General features: G+C 36.4%; 1 protein-coding gene across 3 annotated transcripts in view; it reads left to right on the forward strand.

Moving 5' to 3' along the window:
* The window catches only part of AFF4 (AF4/FMR2 family member 4), an 83,246-nt gene that overhangs the window by 46,533 nt on the left and 23,581 nt on the right, over positions 1-13,132 (forward strand). For all 3 annotated transcript variants that reach the window (XM_036423875.2, XM_036423873.2, XM_036423874.2), the window contains 8 exons: positions 135-171; positions 1,639-1,687; positions 4,380-4,434; positions 5,062-5,099; positions 5,211-5,373; positions 6,072-6,989; positions 9,079-9,167; positions 10,413-10,653. In XM_036423875.2, the coding sequence (XP_036279768.1) occupies positions 135-171; positions 1,639-1,687; positions 4,380-4,434; positions 5,062-5,099; positions 5,211-5,373; positions 6,072-6,989; positions 9,079-9,167; positions 10,413-10,653 (1,590 nt within the window). The remainder of the gene's footprint in view (positions 1-134; positions 172-1,638; positions 1,688-4,379; positions 4,435-5,061; positions 5,100-5,210; positions 5,374-6,071; positions 6,990-9,078; positions 9,168-10,412; positions 10,654-13,132) is intronic.

The following is a 13,132-nucleotide window of genomic DNA, read 5'->3' on the forward strand; positions in this document are numbered from 1 at the left end:
TTATGTATTCTTGGGAATTCAACATACTTTTTCATTGAATTACCTGGAATTGAATAATTTAATTTGAAGCATTTTTCACTAATAAAACTTTTCCATATAATGTTACTATATAATTTATATCCCATTTATTATAGGAGACTCAGCAGTCCAACTTTGGCCCTGGAGAACAAAGTGAGTATTTCTTTTACTTTTGGTTTTCTTGAACTTTTCCTAGCTCATGGTCACAGTATATATTGCTTTAATAAATTTTTGCATATCTTATCCCAGTTTTGTCATCTGATGATTAGTAATGGGTTCAACTGAATCTTGATATGCTTAAAAAATGAAGAATTAAGGATCATTCGAGATCAAAACTTTATTATTAAGTACTTGAACTACAAAGTTCATGAATTCAATTTGATTGAAATCTTATCAAAACAAGAGCCATTCTGTCTTTCCATCTTCTTATGAAGATACTTGGTTCTACGACAGCAAAATTCCATGGGGTCACGGTAGCTTACAGTGGATCTTCTTCTATTTGTATTTCTGTTTATTCTTTTTGTCTGGGAAGAAAGTCTGCTGTCTGCTACACAATCCCCCTCCACCTCCTTGAGAGGAAGATAGCCTTAGGGAATTCAAGCATGGTCCCAAGATCTGATGGCTGGTGGTAAGGTTAGGATAAGGTCAGCAACTGTAGCAAATGTCTAGGCTTCATTATATAGTTCTGTAACAAAACTAAGATTATCTTTGTTAAGAGCAATTCCTTCTTAAGTAAGATAGATTTATACTGATAATAAGCTATTTTGAGAGCTAAAAATATGGAACTTTTGATACTTATTGTGTTACCTTTAGTGATCTTAAATCGAAACTAGATGACTATCCCTTTTAATATTAACAAAGTTTATATATCTATTTCTTATTTCAGCATTAAAGCTGTAGTTATAGGAAAAAGGGACCTGGCATTGTGAATATATAGAAAATAGAGCAGAGAATTTACATTTTCTCTTTTAAACCTTTTAAGAATATCTCATTCTTAGTTCTACTCCCCCCCAAAAAAAAACTCCCATTATCTCTCCCCAAAATTAACTATTGGCAAATGGGATCATAAGCTGCACCTACTCTTTATTACCTGTGTTGTTTACTTAATTTATTTTATAGCTGTTTTTGTATCAGTATAAAGCTCTAGTTCATTTTTCTTAGCATTAAAATTGTGTTTATATTGTATAAAAGTACCATAATTTATTTAGTCCCTTCTTGAGGGACATTTGTTTCCAGATTTTGCTGTTACAAACTATATTATAATAAACATCCATGTGTGTGTTTATATTTATGTATTCCTCCAGATATACGTGTAAGGTAAATTTTTTTTATCATAATTGCTAAGTCAGTGGACATGTGCATTTGACAGTATTGACTAGATATTATCAGATTGCCCTCCAAAAAGATTGCATGAGTTTATTGTTCTACCAACAGTATATGAGCATGTCTATTTCCACTAGTATCTCATATTATTGGACTTTAAAGTGTCACAAATTTGATGAATGAAGAATTATATCTTGTCATTTTGATTTATATTTCCTTGAAGGTATTTTGATATTTTACAATCTATAGTATATAGCCCTAGTTTAGTTGCTGATTTCTGTCTTCTTTTTATTCTAGAAAGATATAATCCTTCTTCTAAAACCTCAAATGGGCATCAATCTAAATCGTAAGTTTATTGTTTAATAAGTTTAATGTTTGTCTTTTTTTCTAAATGTCTACATGTAGTATCTGGATATTTAGAACAACACTTAGAAATATGTACTTTATCTTTTAAGGCAGGGGTCGGCAAACTTTTATGTAAAGGGCCAGAGAGTGAAATAATTAGGCATTTAAGTTTTAAGATCCAGATGGTCTCCATCTCAGCTATTCAGCTCTGCCATCATAGCATGAAAGCTGCCATAAATCATGGGTATCGATGAACGTAGTCCATGGCTGCATTCCATAAAACTTTCTTTATAAATATTGTGGGCCATAGTTTGCTTACCTCTGCTCTGAGATTACAGATTTTATTTCCATCTCTTGGGGATGTATTTGTGCTGAGTGTGTGCTGATCATTTGTTTTTAATGAAGACACTAAAAAAGAAAGGATTCTTTTTAGTAGTCCCTCTATTTAATCTCTAAATGTAGCATATTAAAACAACGTAGTAGGTATTAAGTTTCCCTACTTTCTTTTTTTTTTTTTTTTTTTTAATATATTTTATTGATTTTGTACAGAGAGGAAGGGAGAGAGAGAGAGAGCTAGAAACATTGATGAGAGAGAGTCATCGATCAGCTGCCTCCTGCACACCCCCTACTGGGGATATTCCCGCAACCAAGGCACATGCCCTTGACCGGAATCGAACCCAGGACCTTTCAGTCCCCAAGCCGACGCTCCATCCACTGAGCCAAACCGGTTTCGGCAAGTTTCCCTACTTTCATTTTGTAGGCAGAACGTGGAGAAAACATCAAAATTTAATAGGGTAGTATATCAAATGATAATAAATTCCAGAATTAACTCCTTCAGTGGACACAGATAGTAGGGAGGTGAGGGCATGTGCTAGAGGGTGGGAGTGGCACAGGAGAGGTCAATGGGGGGAAAGGGTGACTTATGTAGTACTTTAAACAATAAAGAATTTAAATTTTTTGAAAAATAATGAACTCCTCAATTTCTGAGACCACAAGTCATTTGCATGAATAAAAGAAAGTTCTAAAGAAACTGTGGCCAGAAATAGTGTCAGCTTTATGCCATAACTACAATCTAATACTAATAATCTCAGCCTCTTTAGATGACCATAAATGAGACCTGAGTGAGAATGAAAATATATAAATGCAACCAGTCCCACTTCACTGCTGAAGAATTCAAATTATATTCCTATTTTCATATGCAAAGAACTAATGGGGGCTTACCATATAGGTGCATGTCACTTTGGTTACTGAGGGAAAAAGCAAGCAGGACATTGAGTAGTCTGGTAAAAGCTTTAGCATATTCACATGTGAATAGGTTCATTGAGCTGCATTATTAAATCATAAAGGCTGGGGGGAATTCAAAGTAAGTTATTTGCTTATAGGAAATCAGTCATGAAATGCACTAAGCTCTTGTCCAAAAGAAAACTTTTTTTCTGTCCCACTTAATTGAGCCAGCCTTAAAACATTTAATTCTATTATCATTTGGTTACTTTGTTTCTATGTCATTTTTGTATGAGATAATCAGAATTTGGGGTCAGATTTAGAAACTCATGTTAAGCTTTGAGTGGATAGTGTAAGTACTTATTAGAGTAAAAAAAATTTCTCCCACTGAGTGGAGACTATCATGAAAGTTTAAAAGAAAAGTAATGGAACTACTAGTAATGAGAAATTAAAATTTTCCAGTTGTAGTTCTCCCTAATCTTTGTATTATTTTTTCCTCTTCTATAAAAAGACAAGGAGTTTTCTATGGTCTGTTACTCACATTTTAATTTTTTTTTAACATTGATTTCAGAGGGGAAGAGAGAGGGGGAGAGAGAGAGAAACATCAATGAAGAGAATCATAGATCAGCTGCCTCTTGCATGCCTCACACTGGGGATCGAGCCTGCAACCCGGGCTTGTGCCCTGACTGGGAATCAAACCGTGACCTGGTTTATAGGGAGACACCCAACCACAGAGCTATGGTAGCTGGGCTCAGTTTTTAAATTTAATTTTGATGTTTATTACCTTAAGAAAAATATGTCTTTTTGTTTTCTGAATTTATTTGAATTTTGATCAAGGAAGATTTGGAACATAGAATTTATTTTTAACATATACATGGTCATTTTTATGGTATAGCAAAGTTTCTTACCCATAATCATTACTTCTATACAGGACACTCATCTTTCATAGTGAACTACAACTTTGACTTTTGTGTTCTGGTTTACACAATTATTTAATTGTACAGATCTCTTTATAGAACATTAGGGACAATGAAAGAGAATTGCTGGTGCTTTTATTTTATCTTCCTTCTTTTTAGTAGCTATATCTCTCAGTGGACTGTTGGGTATGAATATGATAATTTTTTTAATAGTTAATGTGTATATACAATTAGAGAAAAATTAGAGATAACAAAAATGAGTATAAGAGTTTCTAGAAGGTGGCTTTTGTTTAATTAGAAAAGAAAAATGAATATATTACTTATGGAAAAGTTGGAGTTTCTGAAATTTTAAATTACTTATTTCTCAATTGTTACTCTGAATATGAACAGAGTAACAGACAGAATAAGACTTACTGATTCTTTTCTTTGTTTTTTCAATTGACTCATTGGCTATCACAGTGATTATTTGTAGAATTCTTAGTAGATATTTAATACTCTGGTATGCCATGATAAACTGTTCCAAAAATAATAACCCTTTCTGCCTTTTCCCTCTAGTATGTTAAAAGATGACTTAAAGCTAAGCAGCAGTGAAGACAGTGATGGGGAACAGGTGTGTCCACTACTACATGATTTTGCCATTCTCATACAGTATTTGTTTTCATTATTTTTTTAAAATAAGAATTCTAATTGAAAATACATTTATGATCCAGTTATTTAAAAATAAGTTAATTCCTGCTTTCCAACATTGGAAAGTTGTACTTTTCTGCTCTATCTTTACACCTCCATTAAATAAAAAAAATTTTTTTTTTTATTCTCACCCAAGGACATATTTTTATTGATTTTAGAAAGAGAAGCATCCATCCATTGCCTCCCCGTATGCTCCCAAACCTGGGATCGAACCTGAAACCTAGGCATGTGCTCTGACCGGGAATCAAGCCTGAAACCTTTTGGTGTGTGAAACCGTGTTCCAGCTAACGGAACCACCCGGCCAGGACAGAAATTGGCTTTTTCTTAATACTTATCAGGGATCAGAATATACTCATGAAGCATTAGATTGTTGACAAGAACTATTAACAAAGCTTTTCCTCTCATCCTGGCAATTAGTTACTTTTAGTTTAAAACAGTATGTTGTGTTAAGTAAACATTGATGCATATATTAGAGAAACCAGTTTTTTAATGAACGTTCACATATTGTTCACATTAAGTAGATGGATTTCTTCTCATGTTTTAATTTTAGGATTGTGACAAGACAGTGCCAAGGAGTACACCGGGAAGGTAGGCATTCTCTTATTTCTTAAAATTGGTTGCCAGATTTGAATGTTTTCCTGTTGTCATTGTAAAAAAGAAAAGAAACGTTTGGTCATTTATATGTTTTATCTCTTTTAGTAACTCTGAACCTTCACACCATAATAGTGAAGGAGCAGATAACTCCAGGGATGATTCTAGCAGCCACAGTGGATCTGAAAGCAGCTCTGGATCTGACTCAGAGAGTGAAAGCAGTTCCAGTGACAGTGAGGCAAATGAGCCATCTCAGAGTGCATCTCCTGAGGTGAGGGGAGGCGGGGTACCTTCCGTAGGCCCTTTTAAGGCCCGTGGTGATGCCTGTCGAAACCTGACTCAAATATAAAAAATGAAGGCAAGAAAGTTATATATTCTGACAAAAAGAAATTGAACTATCTTGTAGGAAAACTTAGTACTTCAGTGTTCTTGTTATTTGAATAAACATTTGGTCTAGTTATGAACTACTTGAGGTCATATTTCAGGTCATGAAACTATTGGATTTTTTTGTTTGTTTGGTCGTTACTTTTGTTTCTTCATATGTTAATTTATATTATGTAGTCATTGTAGATAAAAAGTCTTACAGTATAAGACTATACTATAGGTTGATAGTATATGGCTATCAACTGTAAGTTGATAAAATGTGATTTAAAATCTCTGTTGGTACCTACATCATTTGTTTACTTTCTGGTTATTATATGGTTTTTTAAAATTTTGCATTTAAAGATGGATTCCTGGTAGGAATACTTAGTATTTAAAGTCTATGTATGTAATTCAGCTTATATCTTCTCATTCAGGTGATTAGATGTGAGAGTCAATATTCAGCCCTTTGCCTTGGTTCACACAGAACTATGAAAAAACAAATAATCTTTGAGGCGTTAGCCATAGTGTTTTTCCTCTTCCTGAGATTGTAAAGGAGGGAAAAGCTTCAGTATAGAAAAAAAGCATACTTATTTCTCTGTTTTTCAGCCTGAACCACCACCAACAAACAAATGGCAACTTGATAACTGGTTGAATAAAGTGAACCCACATAAAGTGTCACCAGCTTCTTCTGTGGACAGTAACATCCCATCATCTCAAGGCTATAAAAAGGAAGGCCGAGAACAGGGCACTGGGAATAGCTACACTGACCCAGGTGGACCTAAAGAAACAAGTTCCGCTACTCCTGGAAGAGATTCCAAAACTGCTCAAAAGGGATCAGAAAGTGGGCGTGGGAGGCAGAAGTCTCCCGCACAGAGTGACAGTACAACACAGAGGAGAACTGTAGGCAAAAAACAACCCAAAAAGACCGAGAAGACGGCTGCTGAAGAACCTCGAGGAGGTTTGAAGATAGAAAGCGAAACCCCCGTAGACATGGCTACTAGCATACCCTCCAGCAGACACAAAGCAGCCACCAAAGGCTCCAGGAAACCCAATATAAAAAAGGAGTCCAAATCTTCCCCTCGCCCTTCAGCAGAGAAAAAGAAATACAAGTCAACTACTAAATCTTCCCAGAAATCAAGGGAAATCATAGAAACAGATACCTCATCCTCAGATTCGGATGAAAGCGAGAGCCTTCCTCCTTCCTCACAAACTCCTAAGTACCCTGAGAGTAATAGGACTCCCGTTAAACCCTCCTCAGTGGAGGAAGAAGATAGCTTTTTCCGGCAACGAATGTTCTCTCCTATGGAAGAGAAGGAACTTCTTTCACCCCTTAGTGAGCCTGATGATAGGTATCCACTCATTGTGAAGATTGACCTGAATCTCTTGACTAGAATACCAGGAAAGCCTTACAAAGAAACAGAGCCACCGAAGGGGGAAAAGAAAAATGTGCCGGAGAAGCACACAAGAGAGGCTCAGAAACAAGCCTCAGAAAAAGTTTCCAGTAAAGGCAAGAGGAAACATAAGGTTTGTAAAGAGTTGGTGGTGGTTTTTGTTTTTCAACATCAGAATCTGAAATGCAGTGGAAATCTCAGCCAAAAATGACTAGTTGAGTCATAGCTATGAGAGAAATGGAGGCTAACCCAAGGCTCAGTTGAGGCTGCAGATAGAACAGTCTTCTGAAGACCACTGTGCCTCTGCCTGTCTCCTTTTGTAAAGCAGCGCAGTTTCTGATTAGGACAGAAATGGACCAGTCCAGCGTGTGCTGGCCAGTGTAGAGGGGAGAGTGAAGCAGAGATTGCAAACTGGCCTTCACAGGGTCCTTCAAATTTTGGTTTGAAATGTCTTTAGTTGGGATATGTACTCTCCAGGTTGTCACACTTCTCTCTTATATGCAGACCAAGTTGCGTCTTTTAAATTACTAATTCCAGCTAAAACATTGTCTTACCGGTTTTGACACATCCTTAAGAATTTCACCAATCCACTGTATGTAACTCTGCCCAGCTCTTTTCCCTTTTCAAACACCCATATCTGCAAGTTCAGAACTAAAAACATCTGCTGGCATATAGCTCTCTAAATACTTCCAAGATAATTTGGATTTAGAAATGAGGCTTGGTGTATTATATATAGTTAAGGTCAGCTTTTTTTAGATACAGGAAATGTGGAAACTCATAGTATCTATGATTGGAGGATAATAGACATATAATGGGAAGAGTTTAACAACTTACCTATATAATGGAGGTTCTTTGAGAAAAACAGCCTAATCTTTTCAGTTCTCATGAGGAAATTTTCAGTTTTAAAATGCCTCGGGACAAATTGTTAAAAATTGGGACTCTCCTGCCAAAAGCGGGATGTCTGGTCACCTTAGACTAAACCCAAAACCTGGGTATGTTCCCAAACAAGGAATTGAATGAACTGGAAACCTTTTAGCACATGGGAAGACACTCAGTCAACTGAGCCATATCAGCCTTTTTACTCTTTTGCTTAAAACTATATTATTTACAAGAAAATATCCCCTTCCTCTAAAAGGAGTACCCCTTATCTCCTCCCCTCCATTAAACTTCACTTTTATAATTTCCTCCCAAGTTTTCTATATCAATACTTGTAAGTCAGCCCTGGTCCTGTAGGGCTGTGGTGAAGGCAGCTGATCAATTATTATTTTCTCTCATCATTGATATTTCTATTTCTCCCTCTCTTTCCCTTCTTCTCTGAGATCAATAAAAATATATTTTAAAATAAATAAAGTGTTATACTAAGGGAGCCAGATACAAAATGGCATCAATTTTTTATTTCATTTACATGAACTGTTTAGAATATGCAAATTTATAAAGACAAAATGTATAGATTAATGATTGCTAGTGTCTGGAGGTGGAGACAATAGGGAGTGACTTCTAATGAGTACAGGGTGACTTTTTTAAGATGATGAAAATGATTTAAAATTGGTTGTTGCCCTGGTTGTACAACTCTGTGAATATACTAAAAGCCATTGAATTGTGTGCTTTTAAAGATTGAATTTTATGGTATGTGAATTATATCTTAATTTTAATTTCACACACCCTGCCCCAAAAGACTACAGGAAATTTGTTTTAATATTTGGGCTCTGTCTATATAAAATAGGAGATTACCGTATTTTTCGGACCATAAGACGCACCAGTTTTTAGAGAAGGGAAATGAAGAAAAAGAGATTCTGAAACAAATAGTGTCCTAAAATATTTTATGTGCATTAAAACCCAACATCACAGTCATAAACACATGTAACCAACCCTGTAAAGTAAACAGCAGCATTTAGAACCATTTTAGAGCCGGGCAAGCACACAGAGACCACACAGAGCCGGGCAAGTAAAAAAACTTTTTTTTAAAGTATATGTGTAGGCTATATTTGGACCATAAGACGCAGGGACTTTTCCCCCCCACTTCTAGGGGGAAAAAAGTGCATCTTATGGTTCAAAAAATACGGTACTACTGAACCTTAAAACCTACTTCACTAAACATTATTTAAATGAATTACTTTACATTTGTCCTCTTACTGAAGTTTTTCAGGGATAAACTGTTTGGGGGTGACTAGTTCTGGAATCTATAAAGTTCAAACCTAGCAGCTCTTTCTGTTTTCATCTAGAATGAAGATGATAACCGAGCCAATGACATCAAGAAACCCAAAACAGAGGACAAGAATTTAGCAGGCCACAAGCCACCCAGCAACAGAGAGTATGTCCCTAAAACATGTTACATATGTGTTAATATATGTATGTAATTTGCTATTGGGCTTCCTAATATGCTCTTAGAATGTTCCTTTTAGCAAGTATATATCGTATACATGTATACATATACACCAAATAGTGGGAGCTTTTGCTTTTAGCTAACAGGGATGGAAAGCGTTTAAGGTTTATTCACCTTTTTTCTCTGCCTTTTTTTTTTTTTTTTTTTTTTTTTTAGTGGAGTTAGAGTTGAGTATAGTAAGAAAGTAAAGTTTTGCAACTTTTTGGCTAGATAAGTTTATCTGTAACTTGCAAGAGACTGGTAATTCATGAGCATTAATATCTTCATTCACCATCCATCTTTTTGTTGTTATTCAACTAGTATTTATTGAATACTTGTTGCATGACAGGCCAAGGGTTAAGCATCCTCCTATATAATAAAGATGTAATATGCAAATTAACCCTCACACCCTGACAAGATGGCTGCCTATGACCAGGCCAGCAGGGGGCGACCAAACAATTGAACAGCAGGCTTCATGGGGCAACCAGGCTGGTGAGGGAGGGGGCAGTTAGGGGTGACCAAGCCAGCAGAGGGGGGCAGTTCGGGGCAACCAGGCTGCCAAGGGGGACAGTAAGAGGTGATCAGGCTGGCGGGGGAGTGTGGCAGTTAGGTGCAACCAGACCATTGGGGGGGGGGGGTGCAGTTGAGGGCAATTAGGTTGGTAGGGGAGAAATTGGGGGTAATCAGGCTGGCAGCAGGGTGGGGGGGCAGTAAGGGGTGACCCGATCAGCAGGGAAGGGCAGTTAGGGGTGACCAGACCAGCAGGGGGGGCAGTTAGGGAGAACCAGGCTTGCAAGTGGGGAGCAACTAGGGGTGACCAGGTAGGCAGGCAGATAAGCAATTAAGAGCCAGTGGTCCAGGGTTGTGAGAGGGATGTCTCGACTGCTAAACCAGTAGACAGACATCCCCCGAGGGGTCCCGGATTGGAGAAGGTGTAGGCTGGGCTGAGGGAACCTCCCCCACCCCCAGCACAAATTACATGCACCGGCCTCTAGTTGGTATATAACCATGGCAGGGAAAAGCCAGGCAAGATGCACGTACTCATGAAATTTACAGATTTGTTTTGCAAAAACCATATGTCCTAGTTATCTCATAGGTAACAGCAAATTTGTCTTAAAAGCAAAGAGAAGTGAAAAAACCCTGTTGCCCCTATGACTGTGTGGAGAAATGAGGGCATTTGTTTGGTTTTGGCAGGTCATCTAAACAGAGTGTGGCAAAAGAAAAAGATTTGTTGCCTTCTCCTGCTGGGCCTGTTCCTTCAAAAGATCCAAAAACGGAGCATGGCTCTCGAAAGAGGACCATTAGTCAGTCTTCTTCCCTAAAGTCAAGTAATAACAGCAACAAGGAGAATAGTGGCAGCAGCAAAAACAGTTCCTCCACGTCAAAGCAGAAGAAAACTGAAGGGAAGACTTCCAGTAGCTCTAAGGAGGCCAAGGTAAGACACTGGGGGCCTTAGTCTTGAAAATCAATTTCATTGCCATGTGACTTCTTACTTTGAAAATTTTGTAAACATCTCATAAAATTTATAGATCTGTGCATTTTTAATCTTAGAATGTCATGTTCTTGATAATAAACTAATGCAGTGATCTAAGACCATGAAAGCAGCAAGTCAGCTGGCTACATGCCTAATAATTAAGATAGAAAACCATAATTAGAAGAGTTGGTTGTGGGAAAACAGTTGATTATGATTGAATTAAAAATAGTTCCAGTTGCTTCTCTATGGTTTGAAATTGGCTTCAAGTTTTTAAAAATTGAATTTCATAAGCAAGTTATATTACATAAAATTACAAAGCAACCATTTGGCTTTGATTTGTGAAGAAGAAGAAAATTCTTTAACTGAGCTAACACTGGAATTATTTCTAAAGCATGATCATATGTAGGGGAATATTCTTAATGTATGTGGATGAAAATTAATGCAGTTTTGACAAAAAGCTTCTTGATCTATCACCCTCAATGCAAATAAATAAAAATCTTTATTTGCATTGCTTTCTAAATTGTTCCGATCCAGGAGCAAACTCTATGACAAAATTAAGAAAATACCTATGTTTTTAAGAATATAATTCACTGTATTATTTGTAACTTAAGTAGCAAAGGTTTGAGAGTTGAAAAATTAGATGAAGGCAGTTAGTCCTGTTCATTAAATGTGGTAATTAAGTCTTTTAAATTGAAATAATTTAAACTGTGAACAAAGTGTTTCAAATGGAAATTTACAGAAGGCCTTTTCTCTGGCTGGCCACCTTTCTGTAGTGGTTTAGAGTTAGTCCTAGTATTCTCTGGAACCTGAGTGTCCTGTTGGCTTCCTTCACTACTTTAGATCTCTACTAACCTGCTTTTTGGCTCTTTCTTCATCTCTTCTCCTTTAATTGTAGGATTTTGAGGCCTATATGCTTATTTTGTGAAACCTATTGTCTTTTTTTTTTTTTTTTTTTTTTTTTTGCACTTATTCAATAAGCTTGCCTGCTCATTTGGCTTCTGTTAATCTCATAGATAAAACTCAGCTGCCTGTACCTCTTCCTTATTGGTTCATTAGCTTCTTGAAAGCAGAGATTTGTATCTTGTTTGTTTGGTTTTTTTTATATAGTGTTGAATTTACTGGGTAATCAAGAAATATTTGTTGGATCAAATGTGGATATTTGGGGTGGGAATGGCTGGAAGGGGCAAAGGGGCAATGGGGGGGGGAGGCATATGTAAAACTTTAGAGAATAAAAAAAATAAAAATAAAAAACTATAACCCCTTATAAAAACAAAACAAAATGTGCATATTTGACAAACTAAAATAGAGGCCCTGATCACTTTAATTTCAAGATCTATGGCAGTTGTTAAAGTTACTGTTAGTCTTAACAATTTCCAGTTTAAACAATTACGTATGGGTTTATGAAAGAAAAATCTTTAATTTATTTAGAAAACATGCTATTTCTTATATCAACTAAAGAAAAATTAATGGCAACCCAAAATTTCATATAATTTCTATTTTATGTTTTTTCTAGATTTTTGCTCATATCAATTTTTTAAAATGACATATAGCTAGTCAGTAGTGTCTCCCTATGTTTTTAATATCTGTAACATCTCTACTTTTGTTCCTCTTATGCTCTTAATATTAGCTGTGTGCCTTCTCTCTTTTTCCCTTGATCAGTCTCATCAGAAGCTAATCAATTTTACTTGTCTTTTAAAAAAACAAAAAACAGTCTTTGTTTTTGTTGATTCTCTGTAATTTATTTTGTTTTCTATTTCATTAGTTTATACTCTTTTTTTAAAAATTGATTTTAGAGAGAGAGGAAAGAAGAGGGAAAGAGGTATAAAAACATTGATGAGAGAGAAACATTAATTGATTGCTTCTCGCAGGCCCCCCCATTGGGGATCGAGACTGTAATCTGGCCTGTGCCCTGACCAAAAATCAAACCTGGGACTTCTTGGTTCATGGGTCAGTGCTCAACCACTGAGTCACACTGACCGGGCCATACTTTTATCTATATAATTTCCTTTCTTATTCTTTTTGTTTTATTATTCTTTTTACTAACTTTTAGAGATGAATATTTCATTACTTTCTAAATTAATTTTAAGCCTTCCCCGTCCCTAATATGAGCAGTTAGACTATACACTGAGTGGTCAGATTATTATAATCTCTGAACGCATAATAATCTAGCCACTCAGTGTATATCTTACATAATAAATGGCTAATATGCAAATTGTCCCCTCTACCAGGAATTCGACCAGCAGTGAGGCCAGCCAACCGCCCATGTCCCTCCCCTGGCCAGGTTGGGCGGACCCCACCTATGCATGAATTCATAAACAGATATATATGTGTGTGTACACACACACACACACACACACACACACACACACAGAGTGGCCAGATTATTATGCGTTCAGAAATCATAATAATCTGGCCACTCAGTGTATATTTCTCTTTAAAT

The sequence above is a fragment of the Pipistrellus kuhlii genome, unplaced genomic scaffold, assembly GCF_014108245.1.
Source record: "Pipistrellus kuhlii isolate mPipKuh1 unplaced genomic scaffold, mPipKuh1.p scaffold_m20_p_8, whole genome shotgun sequence".
In the NCBI taxonomy this organism is placed as follows: Eukaryota; Metazoa; Chordata; class Mammalia; order Chiroptera; family Vespertilionidae; genus Pipistrellus; species Pipistrellus kuhlii.